Here is a 23,801-nt window from a genome sequence, read left to right as displayed (position 1 = left end):
ATACAAAAATCATATATGAGAGAGAGATTAGTGAGTGCAGAGGAGGGGTGGGGTGGGGACAGGAAGAACCTGTCTCAAAGGGGGCCCAAAGCTGATGTCCAACGTTCTAGCAGCTCCACTGGCTGGCCTTCAGTGACTTTATACATAACCCTGAGGAGAAGACCCCGAGCCAGTAGCCTTCCCTTCTGGACCCACTTTTGTGACCTTGATGTAAAAAAATGCCCTGACCTTGGAGCAGTGGTTGGTGTCCTAAGAACCCCTGGACAGCTGGTCGATGAACTGATACCTGGGCCACACTCAGCGTGGTGACTTGGTAGCACAGTGCACAGGAACTCGACATTGTCCAGGGCTCCACAGAAAAACCCTGACACGCATTTTAGAGAATCTGTGACAGGAGGAAGCTGTACAACTTCATGGCCTTGGAGAGCTGGTCTGCAGTGGACTCGAGGGCAGCCAAAGTCAGCACTTGGCCAACAAAGCGTCTTCTTACCTCCTTCCACATCGTCCTCACTTCACCTCGTTGCCTGGGAAATTTCACAGTGAAAGATGTGCTTAGCATAATAAGCTTCCTCTTTTAAAAGTGCTGACACCTGAGGAAATTGAGGGGCGGGGAGAGCGAGAGCATTCACATTTAGGCTGATGTTCCCAGTCAATTTTCTTCCCTCCTTCCTGACTGAGAGGTGCCGGAGGGGAGCTCAGGGAACATCAGTGGGCCAGGCCAGGGCAGTGGGAGGGGTGCTAGGTAGACAGGCACTGGAGGTGAGGAAGGGGTGTCCAGGGATTGGCAGAAGCCTACAAAAGACATACATATCAGGTTCAAATGGCAAAGCTTTGTAAGCCTCTGTTCCAGGAAATGTGGAAGTTTCTATGGGCCTCTACCCTCCTGTCGTCCAGGACTGCTTTTCTGCCCCCAGAGTATGGACCAGTACCTGTGGTGAACTCACAGACTGGAGTGTAAGGGGCTTAGAGGTGACCCTGGTGCCTCCATGAAAATGTGACCTGGTGGGGAGCAGGGCTGCGCCTCTCCTGAAGGTTATCAGGGCACGCCCGGTGTTCACTGCATTGTCCAGTATTGTGGGATACTGGGTTTTGGAATGCACACACACCAGCTCACGAAACATGGAGCTTATTAAGACCCAGAGAAATCCCTCAGAACCCAACTACAGGAACTGCAGACGGGCATCCAGGGACTGGTGCCAGGAACTAGTCACAAAAATCACACTCCATGTTTTTTCTCTGCTCCCCTCTCGTCTCCCTTCCCCTGCAAGCACTTTGTGCCCTCCCCATGGTCTCTCTTCCCCGTTCTCCCCTCCTCTTCCTGTCTCTCCCTCCCCCCACTCCTTCCCTCTTCCCATGCTTGTCCTCGCTCTGCTCCCCCCGCTCCTCACTCCCCTGTGACGGCTCTGCTGTTGATCAGCTGGGTGACTTCGCAGCATCTCTGAGCCTCAGCTGTCTCATTCTCCCGTAAGGAGATGCTGACTCCTGGTTGGAAAGTTGTGAGAATTAAATGGAACAACACCTAACCCTTGATCGCACTGGGTGCTCAGCCAAGGCAACTTCCTTTCCTCCATTTTCGTAAGACCTTCCAGCGGGGGGAAAGCCCAACACTTGTTACAAACATTTTGTTAATTATGTTTATTTTAAAATTCTCTTACTGGTGATTAACCATCTAGGGTTGCCCAGGATTCAAGGGACATGGGACTTTGAGTTAAAGCTAAACCCAGGAAAATCCCACTCTTCCAGGCTAACTGAGACAAGTTGGTCACTCTTTTACATGTACCATCTTAACAAACACAATTTTTGTTTTTGTTGTTTTTTTTTTTTTTACTTTTCTCAATGCATAAATAAGTGAATGAAACTTTTTTCTTATGTATATATTGCTTGCTGGACATAAGCACTATTTGTCTGACAGGTGTGTATACCAATGCTTTCTTGGAGGGCAATTTTAGTCGGTTTTTTGGTAGGAAAATATACATAACATAAAATTTACTGTTTCAACTATTTTTAAGTGTACAGTTCAGTGACATTAAGTCCATTCACATTATTGTGCAGCTGTCACCACCATCCGTCTCCAGAACTTCATCTTCTCCAAGTGAAACTCTGTACCCGTTAAAAAATAGCTCTCCATTTCCCCCTCCTCCAGCCTCTGACAGTCACCACTCTACTTTCAGTCTCCAGGAATTTGACTACTCGAGGTACCTCAGATAAGTGGAATCATACATTGTTTATTATTTTGTAACTGCCTTGTTTCACTTAGCATAATGTCTTCAAGGTTCATCCGTGTTGTAGCGTATCTCAGAATTTCCTTCCTTTTTAAGACTGAATAATATTCCACTGTATGTTATAACACATTTGTTTATTCATTCTTCTATTGATGGACACTTGGATTGCTTCTGCCTTTTGGCTGTTGTGAATAATGCTGCTATGAACATTGGTGTACAAATATCTTTTCCAGTCCCTGCTTTCACTTCTTTTGAGTATGTACCTAGAAGTGGAATTGCTGGATCCTATGGTAATTCTACGTTTATTTTTTTGGAGAACCACCATAGTCTTTTCCACTGAAGCTGCACCATTTTACATTGCACCAGCAACACACAAGAGTTCCAGTGTCCCCACATCCTCACGAATCCTTATTTTCTGGTTTTTTGTTTTTTTAAATAATAGTCACCCTCGTGAGTATGAACCAATTTCAGTTTTTAAATGAATAGTATTTTTAGAAAGTTCTTGTATTTGTTTTTAAATTGTCCTTTACTTTGAGCTCTCTTTTTTTCACAGCTGCATTGAGAAAAAGCAAAGTTTTCCTTAACGTCTGTGATATCGTTTCAAACCTCTCTTAATTCACCCGATGGCCCTTCTCTCTTTGGGATGAGAGGTTCAAATCCCTTTCAGTTACTTTTTGTTTTTATTTTTTAATCTTTGGGTCATTCTTATTCCTATATGGCCCTGAACAGTATTTCTAAGATCAGGCACAGCACAGAAGAAAGTGGTTTTTAAAAAAGAGAGAGAAAAAGAAAAGAAAAAGAGAGTTAGTGCCCTTTGCCACCCCCTGTGAGCGGATGGAGCCTTGGAAACAGAGGGATTATGTGTGGGTTGATTCTCAGTGGCTTCCAGTCAGTCCTTCTGGGAGAGGAGAGAGTAGTTTCATTTCTTAACTGGTCCTTAGCTGCTTTCAAATGAACTTTCCTTCCTCGGAGGACATTTCACGGTTTCACTGAAGAGGAATTTTTCACTTTCTGTGCTTTCTACAGCAACTGGTAAACTGAGATCTCTAAAAAAAAAGTAAATATTTTAAAATGTGGAAACATCACTTAGAAGCAAGTGAATAAAATTTGGCTGAAGAAGAGTATGTCGGTATCAGATGGAATTAGGGCCCTGTCTACACAGTACCAAAGCTCCAGATGCTGGTGTCAGTTCATTTAAATTGCAGTCAGAGCACAGAATTGGTGGAGCTGCTTCTTTGGATCGACTGGTCATGTGCATACAGATGGTCAGCGCACACCTAGCCTGGATCATTGGTCTGAACAGAGTAGTGAGGTATTGGCATATACAGGAATATTCCTGTAATGCTCACTGAAATACAGTTGGGTGTATTTATTTTAAAAAATTAGTATCATGAATTGTGACATATTGATGAAGGACCTACCCTGTGTTCAGAAGACTGCTAGGTTTAGAATGGTTAACAAACTGCACTGGTGACCCAAGACCTCGTATACGGTGTAAAGGAACTTGCTGATTTCGTGTCAAAGCAACTGAAGTTATGACTTAAGTCAGGGATCGACAAACTTTTTCTGAAAAGGGTCAGACAGAAGATATTTTAGACTTTGTGAGCCAAATGGTCTCTGTTGCAGCTACTCAACTCTGCCATTGTGGCTCAAAAACCGCCATAGACTATATGGAAACAAATGAGCATGGCTGTGTTCCAATAAAACTTTATTCAAGGACACTGCAATTGGAATTTCATATCAGTTTCACCTGCCACAAAATGTTATTCTTCTTTTGATTTTTTCAATCACTTTAAAATGAAAAAAAGCATTCTTAGCTCATGGGCTGTACAAAAACAGGCAGATTTGGCCCTCGACTCTCAGTTTATGAACCCCGTGGAAGTCATAGCTTCCAGGAATGTTATGTTTGATGCTGCAATTTTTGTATGTGTAGAAAAACTTGGATGCAAGCAAATTAAAAAGTATGTTCTAGCAAGTTATTTATAAAGATTTGAATTCATGAGATGAAAATAAATATTTCTGGCCACATGCCTCGCCTCAGTGTAATTTGGTTAACTGCATTTAATGGCTTTAAGAAGGCAGAGATTTAGGTAGCAGTATCTGGCAGTTGAGCCTGCCAAATAGGAGAGGAGGATGGAGGGTTTCAAAACCCTGGCACTGTCTGTGAATTCTTAAGTCATGCATTCATAGAATTTGCATGTTCATTTCCTCTTTTACGAAATGTTTGCTCCTGGAATTCTTATAGTTTCATTGTCAGTGAAAACTATTTCTTTTATTTTTTTTGTCACAACCCTATATTATAAATTCTCAAAAGCTGGCACTTCACAGCATATTCCTTTTGAGTGTCTTTAGTTCTGCACTTTTCTACGCCCCCCGTATCTTCTAAATTTAATTCATTTCCAGAAGTTCTGCAGAGAATAGGAGCCATAATAATTCTTGATTACTCCAAATTATCTTATAATTTAATACAAGAGGACTCTACTGCATTAAAAAAAAAAGTATTTTTAATCTAAAAAAGACCGTTTTTCCCAAGTTTAACTTTATAATGCCGCATCAATAATTTAACTACTATGTCCTGGTTCTAGAAGTATTTTTCTATCTAAAAAAAATGGTTTTTCCCAAGTTGTTATAATATTGCAGTAATAATTTAACTATTTCATGATTCTAAAAACAACTTGAACATTGACATTTTAAGGTTATTGAGCAGAACATGCCAAAAATTTAGAAATACCTTGAACCTCTCAGTATAAAGTCAATTCTTGACAGTCTTCACATTCACAAAACATGGCAAAAACAAAGCTTCCTGTTGGTGTCCTGCTCTACCAAAACCTTCAATAAGAGCACCTAATGAATTGTAGAATCCATTCTGTTTTCATTGTTCCCCACCATGCTAACTATAGAAGCTCCTCATATGCTGATGAAGATGCGTTTCATCTTTAGGACGTCAGGTAGTCTGCTTGCAATAAACATTTGCCTCCTCAGTTGACCCATTGCATGTGTTCCTTTGTAAATCATGAAACTAAAGAGCTAGCAGGAGCATTGCCCCTGCTCATTTAATGTAATCCCTCATTTTAGAGAAGACAAAACTGGCACTCGGAGATCTTAGGATCACACTGAGAGTGACTTACGGAGTCACGATTAGGAGAATCTAGTTCTACTGATTCACTGCAGTCCAGGGTCCTGTCTAGAACCTGTTTGCTCTTGGGGCATTGTCATGACTAGTTCTCGCTCTCTTTCCATCTTCAAAGTCAAGGAGGTGTCCCATAAAGGCTTTCCTGTTCTTAATCCTCTATCCTGCATAGTTAATGTAAAACAACTGGCTAACAATGAACAAAGCAGAAAAGATAAGGAGAAAATAAGGGAGTCTGGATAATCCAGGATCTGTACAAACAATTCTCATACGATCAAGAACTGGTCATTGTGGCATAAGTGATAACTGGTATAAATGGGAAATGAGTAAAAACCATGTGTTTGCCTTTCTTTCGGGTTAGTGTGAAACCTATAATATTTTAGTAAGACATCCTAAGCTTTAGAGTTTGTTTCTAAAACCCTCTAGAACTTAAAGTCTAGTTCTAAACTAAAAAAAATCTCCAGGATTAAGCTTAACAATAATCTGTTATGTTTTGAACATTCCTTTTTATCTTTTTAGTCAACTTGAGATGAGCATGTTCTGTGGGAAATTTTTGTGTTATTCTATATTTTTGTGCGCATGAAAGATAGACACTTGTTTTAGTTTGCTGGGCTGCTGTACCAAAGTACCATGACCTGGGTGGCTTACACAGCAGCAATTTACTGTCTCACAGTTCTGGAGGCTAGAAGTCAGAGATGAAGGTGTCAGCAGTGTTGGCTCCTTCCGAGGGTTGTGAGGAAGAACCTGTTCCATGCCTCTCTCCTAGTTCTGGTGATTGGTTGGCAATCTTTGGCATTCCTTAGCTTAAAAAAGCATCACCCTGACCTCTGCTTCATCCTCACGTGGTGTTCTTCCCATGTGCATGTCTGTGCCCATATTTCCCCTTCTTATAAGGTCAACAGTCATATTGGATTAGGGGCCCACGCTACTCCAGCATGACCTCATCTTAACTAATTACATCTGCAGTGACCCTAATTTCCAAATAAGGTCACATTCTGAGGTACTGGGCATGAGAATTTTAACATATGAATTGGCAGTGGGGACACAGTTCAAACCGTAGCAACATCTTTCATGGAGACACTGCAAAAAATAAGTATTTCGTTCACTGTAAAGGTTCATACAAAGACATTTCTTGAGCTCAAAAAATTTTAACAGTTCCTGTGTTTGGACACTGAAGGGCAGTATAACACTACAAACAATGTACAAAAGAAGTTTATAGCTCCATTTCTTTAGAAATTGAATTATTATGATGGTTTTGTTTACATACATTTTATAAGCATAGCTGTTGTATGTGGTGTTTTAACCTTATTTATATATGATGAGACCTAATATTAGAGTTAGATTTAAAACTTGAAGTTGTCTAAATTACAAACGAGGAGAGAACCTCGATGTTGAGATTTATGTTGAATGGTTGTGTTTTTTTACGGTTTTAAGGCTTTAAATGGCTGCTCATTGTGGCAGTTCACGCTTAGATTTCATTTCTGTGAACATCAAGGAAGTTATGATTGGCGTGGACAAATGTTTCAGCATGGAGGGACTGTTCAGTCGTCTGTCAGGTACTTGAAAAGAAAATGATTTTCAGGGGATGTAAGGAGATAGCTCATATTAATATAGTTACTGCACTGTTTCCTCACATATGAAAGAAAAATGGACAGTGTACAGAGGGAAAGAAAATGTTATTTTCATGTACTTTGGTTAGTGTCAATTGCAGTTCTAAGGTCTTCCAGTTGTCTAATGTCTGACAGCTTTTAGATGGAGTAATTTCCTGTATAGAAACAGTACAAGAGAAGGACAAACTAGAAACTGCTGATTTATTTTGCCTTCTCTCCCATGATCGTTGATTTTCTGAGAGTAATCTTGAAAGTATATGCTTAACCACCATTAGTGTAAGGGCTATATACTCTTCTTTCCCTTTTACTGAACACTTGTTCCACGCCTGACACATGTCCATGCATCATTGCATCTAATTCTTTCTGCCATCCTGGACAGATGGGTACAATATTAGCCTCATTCTCTCTATGAAGAAAAGGAGATTTCCAACTGTTGAGTAAGTGGCCCAAGTCACTCAGCTAATAATGGAATTGAGTTTTAAACCTGACTTTCTCTACTATTTGAATAGTAGCTGCTATTCAAAGCTACTACAGAAGTTCAAACCTACGGGTGTGCTATTCCATATCGGAGCATTGTGAAATGAGAATTGGAACATAACTTACTCCTGACTTATAAGAAACCTCATAAATAAAAATCAACCATTAGAACTTATTTGTGAAAAGCCTCAATTTTTATCCTCTGATTTTGATGTCTTAGGCCCCGAATCTGTTTCCCCAGATGGTTGAGTTTTATTTACTCTGCATCCTTCCAACTAGAGCTGACACATCTAATAGTTTTTAACGGCCCTGGTGATTTTTCACATTTGGGCAGAGGAGATGTGACCAAAAGGAAAATTACTGATTGATAGTTATTTTTCAAGAGAGACCTTTCACTTTTAAGATGAAGCTGGTAGCTTTTGAAACCGTGATTAGCCCTTGTAGCCAGGGGATGACTTAAGGATTAGGAGGATGAAGTGGATTGTGCTTCTGGTCTTTATTGGACCGGTTTAATTTTGTTCCATCTCTACTGAGCTGGTAACATTTTCTTTGAAATTTCCTGTTATAGGTTTTCCACACTGTCCATTTCTTTACTCTTCTCTCCTGGGAAGGGGGAAAGGAGAGTCATGATTAGGGATGGAGGAAGAGAGGAAGGACACAGAAACAATCTCTGTTGACAAATCCACCCTTTCCCAGGATGTCAGTGTAAGCACACATGGACATGCCCACATGCCTGTTTGCACACACACGAGACAAACCATTTTGGTTTTTTCATAGACTCTAATTTCCAGAAGTGGTGGGTCTTGACTACGTCCTACCCTACCTTTGGAAACTACAGGAGGTGGAGTCTGTCAGGAAGCCTGGTTGCCTCCCTTGGGACTTTTGGCACAGCCACGAGGACCAGCCCTGCTCACAGTAACCATGGCTAATGGCCACTTAGTGTGGAATTCTCCCCCAGAGGTTGGAAACTGCCTGCCCACGGGTTGAATCCAGGACACAGGTGTGTTTTATTTGGAGTACGCAATGTTTTTTTATAAAAAAAATAAATTTATTGCCAACCGTTACAAATCAGGGACTTTCAAATAAAAATCTGATTTCACTTTCTTTTAGGAAATCAATCAGTCTAGCAACACTGAGCCTACTTTCCTGCATGACAAGTGTTGAGTGACTGCTGCCCCATTTAGGTGAGGGAAAGCTTCCAGTTTAGTACGGTCCTCACCAATTTCCTGTTGACTGCCTGTGTTAATTGCCATTTATCACCTCATTTGCACTGTGCTATTCTGGCCCCACTTCACTGTTTAGGTTACCTCCCAGGCCTCTGTAGGCATTTGAAGTCATGATGCTTTACACCTATAGCTCATGCATTGTGAGGAAATAGCAGCCAGCCCATGTTATTCACTCAACTCTGATTTAGATTAAAAAAAAATAATTATAGACGCTCTAATATACATAGTATAAGATTAAGACAAGAAATACATGCCTACAATATTTTGTTTATATATAATTTTTTAAAGGCCATTGAGTAAGAAATATCTCCAAGTATGTATTCATAGTTGTTTACCCATATCAGCATTTATTTCTAAAAACAAAATGTTTTGAAACCAAGCCTTCATTTTGGGCTGTAAAACTTTTTATCTTACTATTGCCATCTCTCTCTTGGCCTTTTTTAGCTGTGCTGAGATCTTAATACAATTATGCAAACACAGTATTATTATTCAAGCAATTTCAGAGAATGTTTTCATAGCAATTTTAAAAGCTGACTTGCTCTCAAATATATTTTTGGAAGAATAAGTGTATTTCTCCAATAATGTTTCTGATGCTGTATATTTTTATTAGTTGTGTTTGAGTTTGGGTAAAATAAAAGTAATTTCTTTATATAATAATTTTAGAGTGTAATTTTAGGTGGCATTTGGACTGAATACCACTGTGATCATTATTCTCAATTAGAAGTGATTAAGCATCTGAGGAGCAGAACGGTGACTAATATGCTGCACAGAACACATGAGACAAAAGGCTCTGTTTTCAGCTCATTTAAGAAAAACCCCAAAGTTTCATGAGGTCTCCCATTGTGGAGGTGGTAATGGTGATGGTGGTGGCGGTGGCCATGGGATGGGCATGTGGCACTGGTGATGGTGATGGCAGTGGTGACGGTAGTGATGGCAGCAGTGATGCTGGTGTTGGTGGTGATGATAGTGGTTAACAGTCATTTTGGAGATCTCAGCTTTATGGGATTGTCATTGTTTGAAAAACATCATTTACTTGAGAAGACTAATTTGAATTGTGTAAAAAAATCCCGTTTAATGTCAAGCTATAAATTCAGACACGTAGATTAGAAATAGAAATAGAAATATTTAAAGCAACCGACTTCATACTTTAATGTCAAGCCACATTTACAAATATTCCTGGCAGAAGCATATTTCCATGGCTTTGAGAATGTCATTTTTGGCCTGCAACTTCAAGTGACAAGTCAGCATGCAAGTACATAAAAGGCAAAGAGACTTAGTTTTATGCTATTATCCCTCAAATAGATACCAATTCTTTGGATTGTGATTTTCTTGCAGAGCTTTTTAAAAATCAGGTTTTACCAAAGGGTGCTTGTGAGGAATCAATGTAATGATTTGAGTCAAGTCTGTCTTCAGGGCCTGGCATCTCAAAGGCCTTTGCAGTGGTCTTGGGCTGCTTTGAAAACACCGGGGGTGGGGAATTCATAGAACCATGATGGCCACGTTGTGGGTGTTGAGTAAGAGTTAACAAAATTGTGGGAGAGCAACTAGTTACTTTAAATGCATTTTTTATCTCCTGACCCAGAGAAGCTATATCTGAGGGTGTTGCCTCACACAGGTTTTGTGGGTTCAATTTGGTTCTCTGGGTTTGAAGCCCAGCCTTCGTGATGTACTTTTCCTGAATTTACCCGCATGCCCAGAACCTGGCACCTTAGGCCAGCTTCATAGTGACTCATTTCCTTTGTTCTAAGTTCAGTTTGCCCCAAACCTATCCTGCTCGTGGTATTTTCCAGGCTTACAAACATTTAGTGGGAGCATCTCAGAATATCACTTCTCTGTCCTTCACCTTAGCATTCACAAATGGTGACCCCCTAAGACTCAAACACAGAGTAAACATTTATAAAAGAATAAACTTCCGTCAATCTTTTTTGAAGGCGTCGTTATTTTCAAGGAACTTTATGTGGATGTTTCTAGGTCAAAAGTTGCATGGGCTGAATCCAGGCCAGAGGAGTCTTTTGTATGAATTTACATGGTGTTGCAGATACTTTTTTATAAATTGGGGGATATTAAATTTGACAACAATTCTTATTTTAAAAAATAAAGTAACAGAGGGGGACACGGTGCCTGGTGCTGCTCACTTTAGACATGGTGTTCATTGTCCAGTTTGCCACATGCATCGCTGATGTTTGTTTGCCTGGCCCGCGTCGCTCGTCTGTATTCCCTGCCCAGCCCCAACTGATCCTGTGTTTGTGGCTCCCACTGTGGACAGCCAGAACACGTCTTGGGATTGGTAATGAGAGCTTGGAGCATTTCTCAGAGCTGTTTGAAGGTAGCGTTATGCCCAGCATCACTGTTCAAACATTAAGCAGACAATGTATTAACTCTCGGTGCCACATTTTCCTCTTGGGGATTGTTTTTCCTCATCTACTTTGAAAGGCTCTCTAGTCAATGGCTTCATGTGTCTTGTAATAGTTTTATTTCATCTTTTTCCAATGAGCACAGTAAGTGTTTCTGCTTAATTAGAAACCCAGCCACAGCTCAGCTACCCGTTTATAGGGATCTTTTAGAGATTCTCTCAACAATAGCATGTAAGTTGAACTCTTTTGCCAGCCCTGAAAATAATGACTTACATCAGGCTAGTCAAATAAGCCAATTCTTGGGCATGGTCCCCCTCAATTTTGAACACCCATTGTCTTAGTCCATTCGGGCTGCTGTAAGAAAACACCATAGACTGACTGGATTATACACAACAGAAGTTTATTTCTCACACTTCTAGAGGCTGAGAAGTCCAAGATCAAGGTGCCTGCAGATTCAGTGTCTGGTGAGAGCCTGCTTCCTGGATGGCTGTGTTTTCGCTGTAACCTCACATGGCAGAAGGAAATTCCTCAAGCTTCTTTTATAAGGGCACTAATCCCATGACCTAATCACCTCCCAAAGATCCTACTGCCCAATACTATCACATCGGGGTTAGGATTTCAACATATAAATTTAGGGGACACATTCAGACCATAGCACCCCTCTTGAAGGAATTGATTTGGGTTTGCATCTTTGTTCCAATCAGAGATTATTTGTACCCTCTCCAAAGAGATGACTGTGTAACAGTTTCCACCTTCTTGGACCATGATTTAATTCCTTAAGTGAAGGGTGACAAGCAGAGTAAGCTGTTCTAAAGATGTGATAGACACCAGAAGCGATGTGTTAGTAGGGGAAACCAAACACAGTAATGGGATTGAGGTGGCATTAACTTGGCAAGAGAACAGAATTGGAGATCTGAAGTCAATTCCATTCTCCACACCCCTCTCCCAGATATTCCCAGGGTTTTTAGTATTCTATTCTTAAATGATAGCCACAGTTCCCTCAGAATGTTGCCGGGCACAGAGACCTACGTGCTGATGGTAACTGCTTTTCCCTCTGTGCACTCTCTATGGCCGGGCCTTTGCTGAGTGCTTTATTCCATTAACTCTGCAAGATAAGTGTTGAGAGCCCCATTTTGCCTATGAGGCAACTGAAGCTTGAAGATATCAAATAGCTGTCCAAGGTCACACACTTGTCAGGTGGCAGAGCCAACGTCCCTGGTTAGTAGTTGGTTACTAGAGGGTCACTTTACACCTTAAAAAAAAAAGAAAAACAAATGTTAGTATTAAAACAACAGGGTAAGTAATGAAAGATCGATCATTTAGAATAGGTTGCCATCTGAGCCCATGGAAGACAGGGCCCCATGGATGAAGAGTGCATTCTTCTGTCAGAGAGTATGTTCCAGGCTGCCCTAGATGCTGTTCAGCTAGACCAGCAGCTGAGAACATGGCTAGGGAGTGAATGCACTTCCCATTCCATGATGTTTGGCTTTTTTTCTGATTGACTCAGCAAATTAAATTGCTTGCATTTCAAAAGAGAACAGTTTTTTTTTCCATTTCTTTAAACCTTAGCATTTTGTTCCACTGTTAGCTATTAGCCAATTCTGAATTCCAACAATATTATCCACTTTTGCAAAAAAAAAAAAAAGTCTTAGAACTTCAAGCACGTAAAAAGTAGTTTGAGGATCTTTTTTTCCCTCTCTCTGTTTGTTATTATTATTTGAGTAATTTATTTCTTTTCTTTGTGGCTATATCTTTCTCTGGTCAAGAACTAGAGTTTTAAAAAAGATTTTTCTTTATCAGAAATTTCTAGGGGCCAGCCTGGTGGCACAGCGGTTAAGTTCACATGTTCCGCTTCTCTGTCACCTGGGGTGCACCGGTTCAGATCCTGAGTGCGGATGTGGCACTGCTTGGCAAACGCTGTGCTGTGGTAGGCATCCCATGTATAAAGTAGAGGAAGATGGGCATGGATGTTAGCTCAGGGCCGTCTTCCTCAGCAAAAAGAGGAGGATTGGTGGTAGTTAGCTCAGGGCTAACCTTCCTCCAAAAAAAAAAAAAAGGAAAAGAATTTCTAGCTAGAAGAACAATTGTAAAGTAAATTATTGTTTGCATAAGTTTATCATCAAAGAAATGAAAAGATGATAAAGGAATGATGGAGAATGTATTTTTATGACAATAACACATTCCTAACATTTGGCTATAAAACTAATTGGAGACTATTTTAGAGGCAAAAATGTATGGAATTAACATGATTATATAGAACAGAAAAATTCACAGTGGTTGATTTATAATATCATGTGGCATAACAACTCTCAATGCTAAGAGTGTAGAAAAGAAGCCAAGTATGGAATGAAATTGGAAGAGTAACCTTCTCAAAATTAAGCTTTGGCAGGATGAGGGGGCCCATAAGTGCCAAGTTTAACTGAAAGCTAATTATAATGGTTACATTACGAATTGTGCAGAAAGAAGGCGGTTGTTGATTCTGGGGTCTTAGATACTCAGGTGACTGAATTATTTTTACAGAAGATATAAGCATTCCTTTTTGGTAAAGATCATCTCATTAAAATGTGTGCAACAAAACCTTTAAACCTATCCTTTTTAACTGGTATCAAGAAGAAGGAGAAATTATAAATAAATATTTAAAAAAAAAACTATGAAGGTTGTGCCATACCCAATGATTCCAATAAATGGATCGAATTCCTTGGCTTTTATTTTTGCGATTGTTTGTAATCTCACTTAGAATATCTTAATAGGTGACCGCAAAATATTTTAGGGTCTCTAACACAGAGTCACCTGGTAAAGAAGCAGAGACTTGTGGGGTTTCAAACAAATGAGGCCGTGGCTACAGAGATTTCCCCTGTTTCATTGGTAGAGGGCGCTCTTATAAAGAAAATATTGTCTGAACGCTGCTGAGAATCTCACCCAGCTCTGTGACGTCACCGTCACCATGGAGATTCATTCTGGTGAGGGGGAATGGATTCCACGGTCCCGCTTTGGAGATGTGTAAATAGCAGATGCTTTTATTGCCTTTGTTTGAGTCTCTGCCCTTGCGGAGCAACTCAAACCGGAAGCTCAGAGGAGAGGAAGTCCATATTTGTCTGCAGTGGGGTTTTTTTTTTTTCTCCCTGTAAGCAGCTAGTCTCCTGGGACGAGTGTGCCTAATGACAAGTTAACAGAAAGATATGAATTCAGATTTCACATAAAGAGAGTCAGAAAACTGAATACGTTTCCTTGAGTCAGAGCAATAATTCAAACTTCCTTTAAAAAATTTTCATTAGACACTTTTTATTATAAACTATTAATATGCAGTCTATGATAACGATTACTACAATGGTTTTATCAAATGAAATATATGATACACAAATGTAAGAGTACATGTTTCTATGCGTTCGACAAAACTTGTTTTCCTGCAGCTTGGTGGTCATGAGCCCAAATGACCTGGTTTCAAATTCTTACGGATCTTCCTTTAAATCTGGCTAGGTTTTTTTGTCTGTAAAATAGAGATACTAATAACATCTACCTATTGTCAAATAGTGTCTGCTTCCTAGCAGAGAGGATTAAATGTAATAACGTATATTGAGGATTAAATGTAGTAATGTTTATAAAACTATTCTTGTTGCTGTATCATACCAAAAAGAGAATTTTCATTTTTTCTTTATATTTTCATCATGTGATTACTATGGTAAAACATATTAGAACCAATTCAGAAACTGTAACCAGAAGAATTTAAGTAACTGGACCAAGTTTATGCAATGATTATGGCAAATTTGGGCTCAGAACCCAACTATCCTGATCCTCATTCAAGGGCTTTTTCCAGCACATCTGGCAATTATAATCACCTATGTTTTTTGAGATACAGTGGGTATAGCATTATGCTAAACACCATCAGAGTCTGATGCAATAAATGGAATGTTTTTATTTGGGATTAGATTTTCATATAATAACCAAAGCACTAGGTTTGGTTATTATATACACTACAACTGAAAATTAATTGATAGAATATTAACCATTGTGTGTCATAAACCTCTTTTATGAATTCATGTAATACGCATATGATTTCTTTTCTATTGTAAAGACATTTCAATAGAAGACAGTTTTCTCAGAGGAATACAATTCTCTGGTTCCCACAAAACTAAAAGTTGATGACATATCCTAAGAGGCCCTGAGTTCAGACAGTGATTTACAGAACCAGACCTGTGATGCAGGTGAACCCACTGCAAGTGACTTTTCACAGCATCATTTCAGTGGAAGCCTGATGGAAATCAGAGGCATGAACCATATCCCAGCTTCATGTTAGCAGCTTCTACCAGCTTTGCACCAATTCCCTGGTGCTAATTCAAAGTATGCTTTTCACCAAAATAAATATACTAGTAGAATCCTTCACTCCCAAAATGAGAAGGGCCCCCATATGCTACATTTTTTCCAAATCTACTTAGGAAAGAAGCCTGTTGGTATAGTGCCCAGGAGCTACATACAATGTTTTTTTAAACTTTTTGTTTGTTTATATTAGGTATCCATTTGATGTGTATTTATTTGGAAGTAAAAATACTTTTAGGTTAATAAAAATAGCTGAAATTTATTGAAGGCTTACTCTCTTCCAATTCACAATCTTAACTCATCTAATCCTTAAAAGAACTGATATGATAAACTGAGGCACAAAGAGATTGACATCTAAGTGGTAGAGCTGGGTTAATTCAGAACCTGGGTTTTGAAGAGAGGGCTGTGCTGTTGGGAATTTGTGCCAGAGCAGACGTCTTCGTGATGCTGAAGAACCAGACCCAGCAGGAGACAGTGCCTCTGCCCTGACTAAATTTAGGATCTTTAGAAATAGGACATGTTTCAAGCTAGCTGACTGGGGTTTACTGACTTGCCCAAGTCAGCAGTGGTAGCAGAGAAAGAGCTGCGACTCAGCCACCTGACTCCAGGCCCATCACAAAACCACTGGAAGGTAATGCAGGTCACTCTCTGCTGAATTACTATTTCACAGCGGTGTGTTAGGAATTCTCTGGAGTGTAAGTCTGGACACATATGTAGGAAGAAGAAAATGTGAAGGGTGAGAGCAGTCGTATTCTTAAGGCCTGGCACATTGGCTGGTGAATAATAGATGTTCAATAAACATTAATTGAATGATGACTAGGGGTTCAGAGCAGGGGTGAGTCATTTTGGATTGGAGTGGATAGAGAAGGTAAGGCTTGAATCTCCAACTGAGTCTTGAGTTGTAGAAGGGATTTGAATAGGCAAAGAGTTAGGTCGAAGGGGATACCAAATAGAAAAAAAATTCATACCAGAAACCATGCAAGTAGGAAGGAAAAAAGCCCTTTTCCAAGAAGAATAAGTAAAGCAGATAAACTGGAACATGTTTCAGGTTAGAGCATAATCCTTGCTTACATACATCTGTCCATTCATCAGTCCATCCATCCATCCATCTATCCAACAGGTACTTGCTAAGTATCAGGTGCCGTGTTATAGCTATTTTACTGTTGGCTGGAAAGGTAGGTTGGAACCAGATTTTGAAAAATCTGGAATGGCTAGCTCAGAAAATGAACTTTAACTAGATCATGGTAAGCCATTGATATTTTTCTGAGCCTTGGAGAGAGATTTTGAAAGTTTACTGAGAAAGAGTAGATTAACAGAATTAACAGGATGGACTGGAGAGAAAGGAAATGGAGATGAGAAAATCCACAAGAAGGAAATATCAAGGTCCACAGGTAGGAGGATAAGCTCTGGACTGACCTGTGATGGGGCTGAAGGGAGGGGGCACAGAAAAAGGCCTGGGTTTGAGAGATGTTGCAGAAGCAGAATTTATGGCCATAGGCAATGGAGAAGAGTAGGTACTGACAATACTAACTCTTTTGGGGGCCAGGAGAATGATGGTGATACAGGAAAGCTTGTAGAGGAAGCCACTGCTTCTTCACTAGTTGGATGTCTCTCTTTTCTCAAACTTGATATCTCTGCCTTTGCATCTTCCCTGTATCGAATCTTGGTGGATGCTTCCAACATACGATACCTACTGAGCAGAGATTTCGTGAAAGAATAGGTCAACCGTCACTATCTCATTGTAGCAAGGAGCATGTTTTTTTGTGTTTTTTTTTTTTTTCCTGAGGAACATCTGTTTTTTGCTGAGCTAACATCTGTTGCCAATCTTCCTCTTTTTTTACTTGAGGAAGATTAGCCCTGAGCAAACCTCTGTGCCAGTCTTCCTCCACTTTATATGTGGGTCACTGCCACAGAATGGCTGATGAGTGGTATACATTCACACCCAGAATCCGAACTTGCGAACAAGGGCGGCTGAAGCACAGTGCGCCAAACCCAATCACCAGGCCATGGGTCTGGCCCCAAGGAGCATGATTTTTAATCCATAAATGAAACTTATTTTTGAGAGCTGGTTACCACACTGCATTTTGAGAACCTCAAACTTAGAAAGGAATAAAACTGTGTGGATATATAAAATTAGATCATTCTGCAAAACATTGGTTTAGCATTTCTCTACCTTTTCTAAGCCTTTGATATCAGAATGTACAGTAATGCCTAAATGAAAATTCTCAAAGTATATTGGTCTAGAGAAGAGGGTTGTAAATCTTCCTCTGTTATTCATTTTTGTCAGATGGAATACATTATAGCTACCTCTAGATCAATGATAGAGAGTGAAAGCATGGATAATTGAAGTGCACAGATTATCCAAAATCCATCTTCATTGTAACGTTGCTTTTAAACCTCATTTGCTATCACATCTTTTACCAAGGCTTCTAACAGGGAGCAATTTTATAAATGTATTTGGTCTACTGACCATACCCACCTTCCCGGTGGGAGGTTGTGAGCAGGGCAATAGCTAAATGATGCCAGAGCAGAAAGCACAGAAAACATCTCAGTTTCTGATAGCTCAACAAATTATTTGATTTCAATCACCGAAGATTGAGAGGTAAATGCATACGTGTTGCTTGGCACTGAAATGACTTTTCCCTGTCTTTTTGTGCTGGACGATGACAGTTACTTTTCCTGAACAGTTGCGGCATTCCTTTTAAGTTCTTGGAATCCTAGAGTTGGAGACAACATCAAAGTTCATCATGTTTCACTTCCCACTTGTCAACAGAATTGGACCTAAACTGTCCAAGCTGTATCGTTGTTCTGTTCTCTGAGTCTCAGGCTTGGAGGACGGTCATTGATAGATGATGGAAAGCAGTTGGCTGGCAGCCTGCTTATAATGTGTTATGGCTTTAATAATAGCTATTTGTCCACTTAACAGTAGCATAAAACATGCATATGTAGATGAATGTGATCTGGTTAGCAATCTGATATTCTAAAATGCAAACAATGGGACTATGTGGAAAGAAAGAACAATTTCCTTTGGAAAATAATATTTTCTGTCTGTCAGAGATTTGTCATCATAATGTTTGGCACAGAGTCTGACACAGAGTATGCCCATCATAAATGTTTGAATGAGTAAAAACATTAGCAAATAAATATTTATCAGCTAGAGAAATATGGCGGCCCAGGAGGGGAGTGGGTAACTGTCCTTTCCTTTGTGTGTTTTCATCTATGGCTGTCAGCACAGTACCAAAGGGAACCCTGTCAAATGCTAGTCCATGAGATGCTGTGTCAGAAAAGGATTCCAGAATCAAATAAGTTTGGGAAATACTGGATTTTTCTATTTCCTCTTTGGAGCTGTGGTGTACATTAGCACAGTAAGTATTTTGAGAAGACCAGAAATACAGAAACTTGTTTACGTTAGTTAAACTCAGTATTTCCCCAATCTATTTGGCCTTGGAACCCTTTTTTGCACAAAACCTATTAACCTCACACACTTTAGGAAATGCTGCTTTTTAGGATTAATTGTTTACATTTTTACCTGAAGGAGAGCCAGGCCTGCATGTCTGATTCATTTTGGTATGTATATGGTATATGTTAACTGGCATACAGTAGTCACAATGAAGGCTTAACGCATGTAAAATGAAAATGGCCTTTATGGGGTTGTTGGGATGACACCACACTGATCAAGAAAGCTGGAGTGGGGGTGCTGTCTCATGAAGGTAAAGATGAACAGATCACGGTTGGAATCTGACAGAAAGAGGCGTGAAATGGAGAGTGGGTTCTGAATTCACTGTTTTTAACCCTAGTAGAAGATCCAGAGCTTCTGACGACCACTCTTGAAGACCTTTGTTCCTTCTTCCTCGATGATGACAACGTCCCTTGTAAATCACCTATGTTTTCAAACTTTCACAGACAGAATGAGCACTGATGACCATAGATGCACCTCATTCATACTGAATGGTTATTATCAAACAGTTATAGCAATTTCATTCTTCAAACTTCAGCCAAGGGGTTCTTTGGAAATGGGAGAGTATTTGGAAAGACTATCTGAAGCCTACACATCATTTCCTTTGGGGACCCTAAATAATGCCGTGTTCTCCCAACTTTCTACTGTAAGGCTTACAGCACCTTTGATCTGTCAGGGTAGTGCTACCAGGGATTGACAAAGAGCAGAACCCCAGAGGTGCCTTGCAGATGGAACTACAAACAAGTAAGAGAAGAGATAATACTAAACATGGGCCAAAAAAATCTACCACCCCAGGAAGGTTTGTCTGTGGTCCTCCGATATCCAAGGGAAAATGCTATTAGAAAGTCTATTTCATACAGCTCTCAATGGGTGTCTTCAATTGGCCACTCCAAGTGGTCAAAGGAAATTGAAAATAGATAGAAGTCAGCAGTGTTGCCAGTGCCTTCTGTTATTATTATACATATTGTGAACAAAATATTACACCACATAGCCAAAGACAGAGAGCAGTGTGCTTGAAATTATTCATTTTGATCACATCAACTTGAAAAATAACACTTAGCTCTGTTAAAGTTCTTATTGGAGAATAAGATGAGTAAATATCAAAAGCTTGTTTTAAAACTTTTATTTTGCATGACTACAAGAAGTCGGGCAGCATGGGAGTTTCCAAGTTTAACATAGCCTGAGTGGCAGGTATACAGTTGCCATAGTCTGCATATCTAAATCTCAGCAATAACTTAAAATTTCTATTATCCTTTTATGAAAGTTTCCATTTTTGTTTCAACTAGAGTTAGAAGGCATCTAAAGGAGATCATTATATTCGTATTATGCTACAAGTATTTTTCTTCACTAATTACCCCAAACAGTGATCATCATGTGCGAACTATGACATCAGCTACTAAAAAACATATTTGTTGCTAAAATCATGTGCTGACTTTTACTGCTGTCGAGGAATATTACATTCAGAGGAATAAAGGGGAGCTCCTTTTCCACATGTTGTTGCATTCGCTCTGTTATGAAAATAAAGGGCACTTCATAGCCTATTGATATATCAAGTAATAAATGTGACAGTTCCCGGTTCTATTTTCCTTATCCCGTCTTCCTGCACAACTGAAACATAACATGTTTCTTACTAGTAACAGATGCTCGAATCCTTCTTTTGAAATGCCTCTGGAGAAGCTGCCGGTTGATTCCATTAGCCGGGAAGTGGCTTTATGCAGACGTCCACTGGCAGGGATGCGTTGGTGTAATTGCTGTTCTGCTGACCCCTTGCTGAGTGCTATGCTTTTCTCTTGTAGGTGGTGTGCCTTCAGGACTTTTTTGGTGACGATGACATTTTTATTGCATGTGGACCGGAGAAGTTCCGTTACCAGGATGATTTCTTGCTAGATGAAAGTGGTAAGGAAAAAAAGTTCAAAACCAGGGGAAATTTGAGGCAGCTTTCCAAAATGAGCTGCACCAGGCCAAGATTATGTCAACCCCAAAGCTACCAAATCAGTTTCAGACCCTCGACCAGCCTGTCTTTTCCATATCTCAGATTTCTTTTGATTTTTTTTTATATAGAAAACAGATGAAATGATCATTGGAAAGGTTAAATCATTTAGAAGAATAAATTACCAATGGCTAATTTATAACCATTTCATAACTAAATTGATGTTCTACAGAAAACCGTGGTGCAGATTTCTATATTTTTAATTGTATATTTTTCTCAAAATTTATAGTTGACAGATTTATAAGCATAAAATTATTGAGTGTGTTTCTAGGCTCAGCTTTCATGTGGCGTCCTTTAGTTCCTAACTGGGAAAGTGGCCTGGTATCCCTTTTCTTTTAAATATTTCAGAATTTGTATGTTATTAGCATCTGTGAGGGATCCAAAGAGAAGAGGGTAGTGGTCCTTCCATTAAAATGAAATGTGATTGTCTGTGATTGATAAAGAAGAGACAGTTGATAAAGAGGGAAAGACATATCTTAGGACGTGAATATGAAAGGTTGTGACTTCAAGAATGATTTTTTTTGACGCTATAAATCACCTCAGAATCTAACAGCGTCACAGAAAAGATTATTGCACTGAGCAGAGACCTTTCTTTGATAATATTGCTTCTAGTTCAATGAGGGAAATATTACACATTTATTGACAATTCAAATTCCAGATAGTTGGAAATGCTTTTTGAAGTGATAATGAATTTTTTGCTTAGATGAATGCAAAAAAAAGCAAATTAATAAGCTTTTGACAAAGTGGATAGGAAATGTTTGAGCACTAACATAATAGAGTAGGTGATGTAATGAATGCAGTGGTCCCACTCTAACATTGCTGATGTACATTCACAAAGAGTATCTATATTATTTGCATATATACATAGCTACATGCGTTTAAATATGCTACAAAATATGCTAGGGAGGTCATTTTTAAATGTAGGCAGGGATAAGAAAGAGTGCCCCTTTATCATGAAAAATTCAAATGCCCAATAAAAGTATATACGATATGATAGATAACATGATAGAAGTGTCGTTTGAAGAGATTTGAGTTGTTTGGGTTCGAAGGTCCTAACTGGAAGACTGGTTTGGTATCTCCTCTGAATAAGTTTCCTGTAAATACATTCTATCTTTATCTCTGATAGATGTGTCTTTTAGGGACAAAGATTTATGTAAATTTGTCACGCATACAGTATCCTTGGGGAGGGCCTCTCCCCATCACACCCCTTTTTCAGGCTATGACAGCGTTGCCATTGTGCAGAACAAGTGAATTGTTTGGAGTCAGACAGAAGAGCCGACAGCAGTTTTGAGAAAAATAAACTGCCTTGACTTTCAATTTAAAGAAAATAGCTGCTTCTGATAGAATGGTCCGAGAGAACAGATGTGTTCTGAAATGAAAGTTTCATTTGTTGCTTTGATATAGGAAACAGCCTGTCAAACTCAAACTGGAATAAGCTCAGTTCCAGATTAGCAGTGTTGGCCTGGGATCCCCAAGTCCTTCGACTCTATTGAGCCCCCAGGTAGACTTGGGGCCTCTCCTCCACCTAGCCCGGCTTGAGAGGCCGTGGGGCTGGGCTTTCCCTGCTGACGATGTGCTCTCAACCCAGGATGCTGCAGCCTACTCAGATTCACCTGGGATGATGGGCTTGCAGGCTTTCTGAAAAGGACAGCGGAAAATCTCCTGTGATTTCCCTTTAGAATCCTTTCTCATTAAAAAGAATACACACAGATATCTCTATCTATCTATCTATCTATCTATCTATCTATCTATCTATCTATCTATCTACACAGCAGTCCTTGTGCACATTTTCGTCAGGACACCTTGCCAATAATGTATGGTTTGGCTATTTTGAAGGACCACTTCAAACTATTTTAGTAAGAAAGTGAGAATTTCACATCCTTTCCCCTGATGAATATACCCTAACCATTTCTTGGTGTGAAATACATTTGCTGAGTAACAGAGTCCTCCTCCATCCTGGAAGAAACACGTGGATTGGGGGAGGGGGCAGAAAAAGAATCTAAATTGGGATTTTACTTCCTTGGATGAACTTACCCTGAGACTAAATTCACACGTTGACAACTGCAATTTCCCCGTTGCTTGTACAGCATGTTCTTGTGCTAATGTATTAAAATTTGAGTCTTTTTAAGTGCTCTGAGCATGATTTAGCCCAGCTTATCCGTACTTGCTAAATGGTATTTGCACATTGAGGCTTCATTTGGCCTGTACCGTAGCAACTTCCTAAAAGGAGCATCAGCAGGGGGTACAGACATCCTAAGAATTAATACTCGTGCGGGGCTCTGGTTGATTTAATGGCACCAAGAAGTGGTCTTTTGCTGCAAGGCAGCGTTTTATTTTATCTTTCAAAATTAACCCAGCTCCCAGTGTGTTCAGGATTAGCAATAATGCATCCCCCTAATTACTGCTGGGAAAGCTCCTGGAGACAGCTCTTAAGGTCTTTCCAGTGAGGATTTTTGCCATTATAGATGTGCATGTCATGGGGCGACACTGGAGCCAGATCAATATTAGAAACTGTGAGGGAGCCTCCTTCCTCCCATCAGTTTTCACATGGAAAAAAAATGCCCCCCTTTTTCCAGCTCAAAATGTAACCATTTTAGCAATACCGTCATCAATCAGTGGAGTCTTAGCACCTTTGAAAATGGTGGATACAGCACTATATATAGAGATAGACAGGCCAGCAGATCCTTTCCCTGCGTGGCTTGCTGTCTAATTTAGAATGATGAAACATAGTCAAGGAAAATGCCAAATTGGAGACAGGAAGCTTAACATGGTTTTGCTGATATATTGATGATAAACTGACAAATTTGTGATTTGTTGCCGTGAAAAAGGGATGGGAGTTTGTTGAGAAATGCCTACCTCATACCTGGGAGGGACAGTGAACTCCTTGGTGATGAGCCTGTCGCAGGATGTCACCTGTCTGGCCCCCCAGCCCCAAAGCCAATGCCCCCCAAACCTGCTTGGCCAGTTTCTTCACCCACTCACCTCATCCCTGCTGCCTGCTCAGGAATCTAAAATCTTTCA

At 39.9% G+C, this 23,801-nt stretch overlaps 1 protein-coding gene across 5 annotated transcripts in view; it reads left to right on the top strand.

Moving 5' to 3' along the window:
• DCLK1 (doublecortin like kinase 1) overlaps positions 1-23,801 on the top strand; it is a 318,321-nt gene that overhangs the window by 147,089 nt on the left and 147,431 nt on the right. For all 5 annotated transcript variants that reach the window (XM_044777291.2, XM_070520527.1, XM_044777292.2 and 2 more), the window contains exon 4: positions 20,587-20,686. In XM_044777291.2, the coding sequence (XP_044633226.1) occupies positions 20,587-20,686 (100 nt within the window). The remainder of the gene's footprint in view (positions 1-20,586; positions 20,687-23,801) is intronic.

The sequence above is a fragment of the Equus asinus genome, chromosome 11, assembly GCF_041296235.1.
Source record: "Equus asinus isolate D_3611 breed Donkey chromosome 11, EquAss-T2T_v2, whole genome shotgun sequence".
NCBI lineage: Eukaryota > Metazoa > Chordata > Mammalia > Perissodactyla > Equidae > Equus > Equus asinus.
Note: the sequence above shows the minus strand (reverse complement) of the source record. Positions and strands in the feature narration are given on the sequence as shown.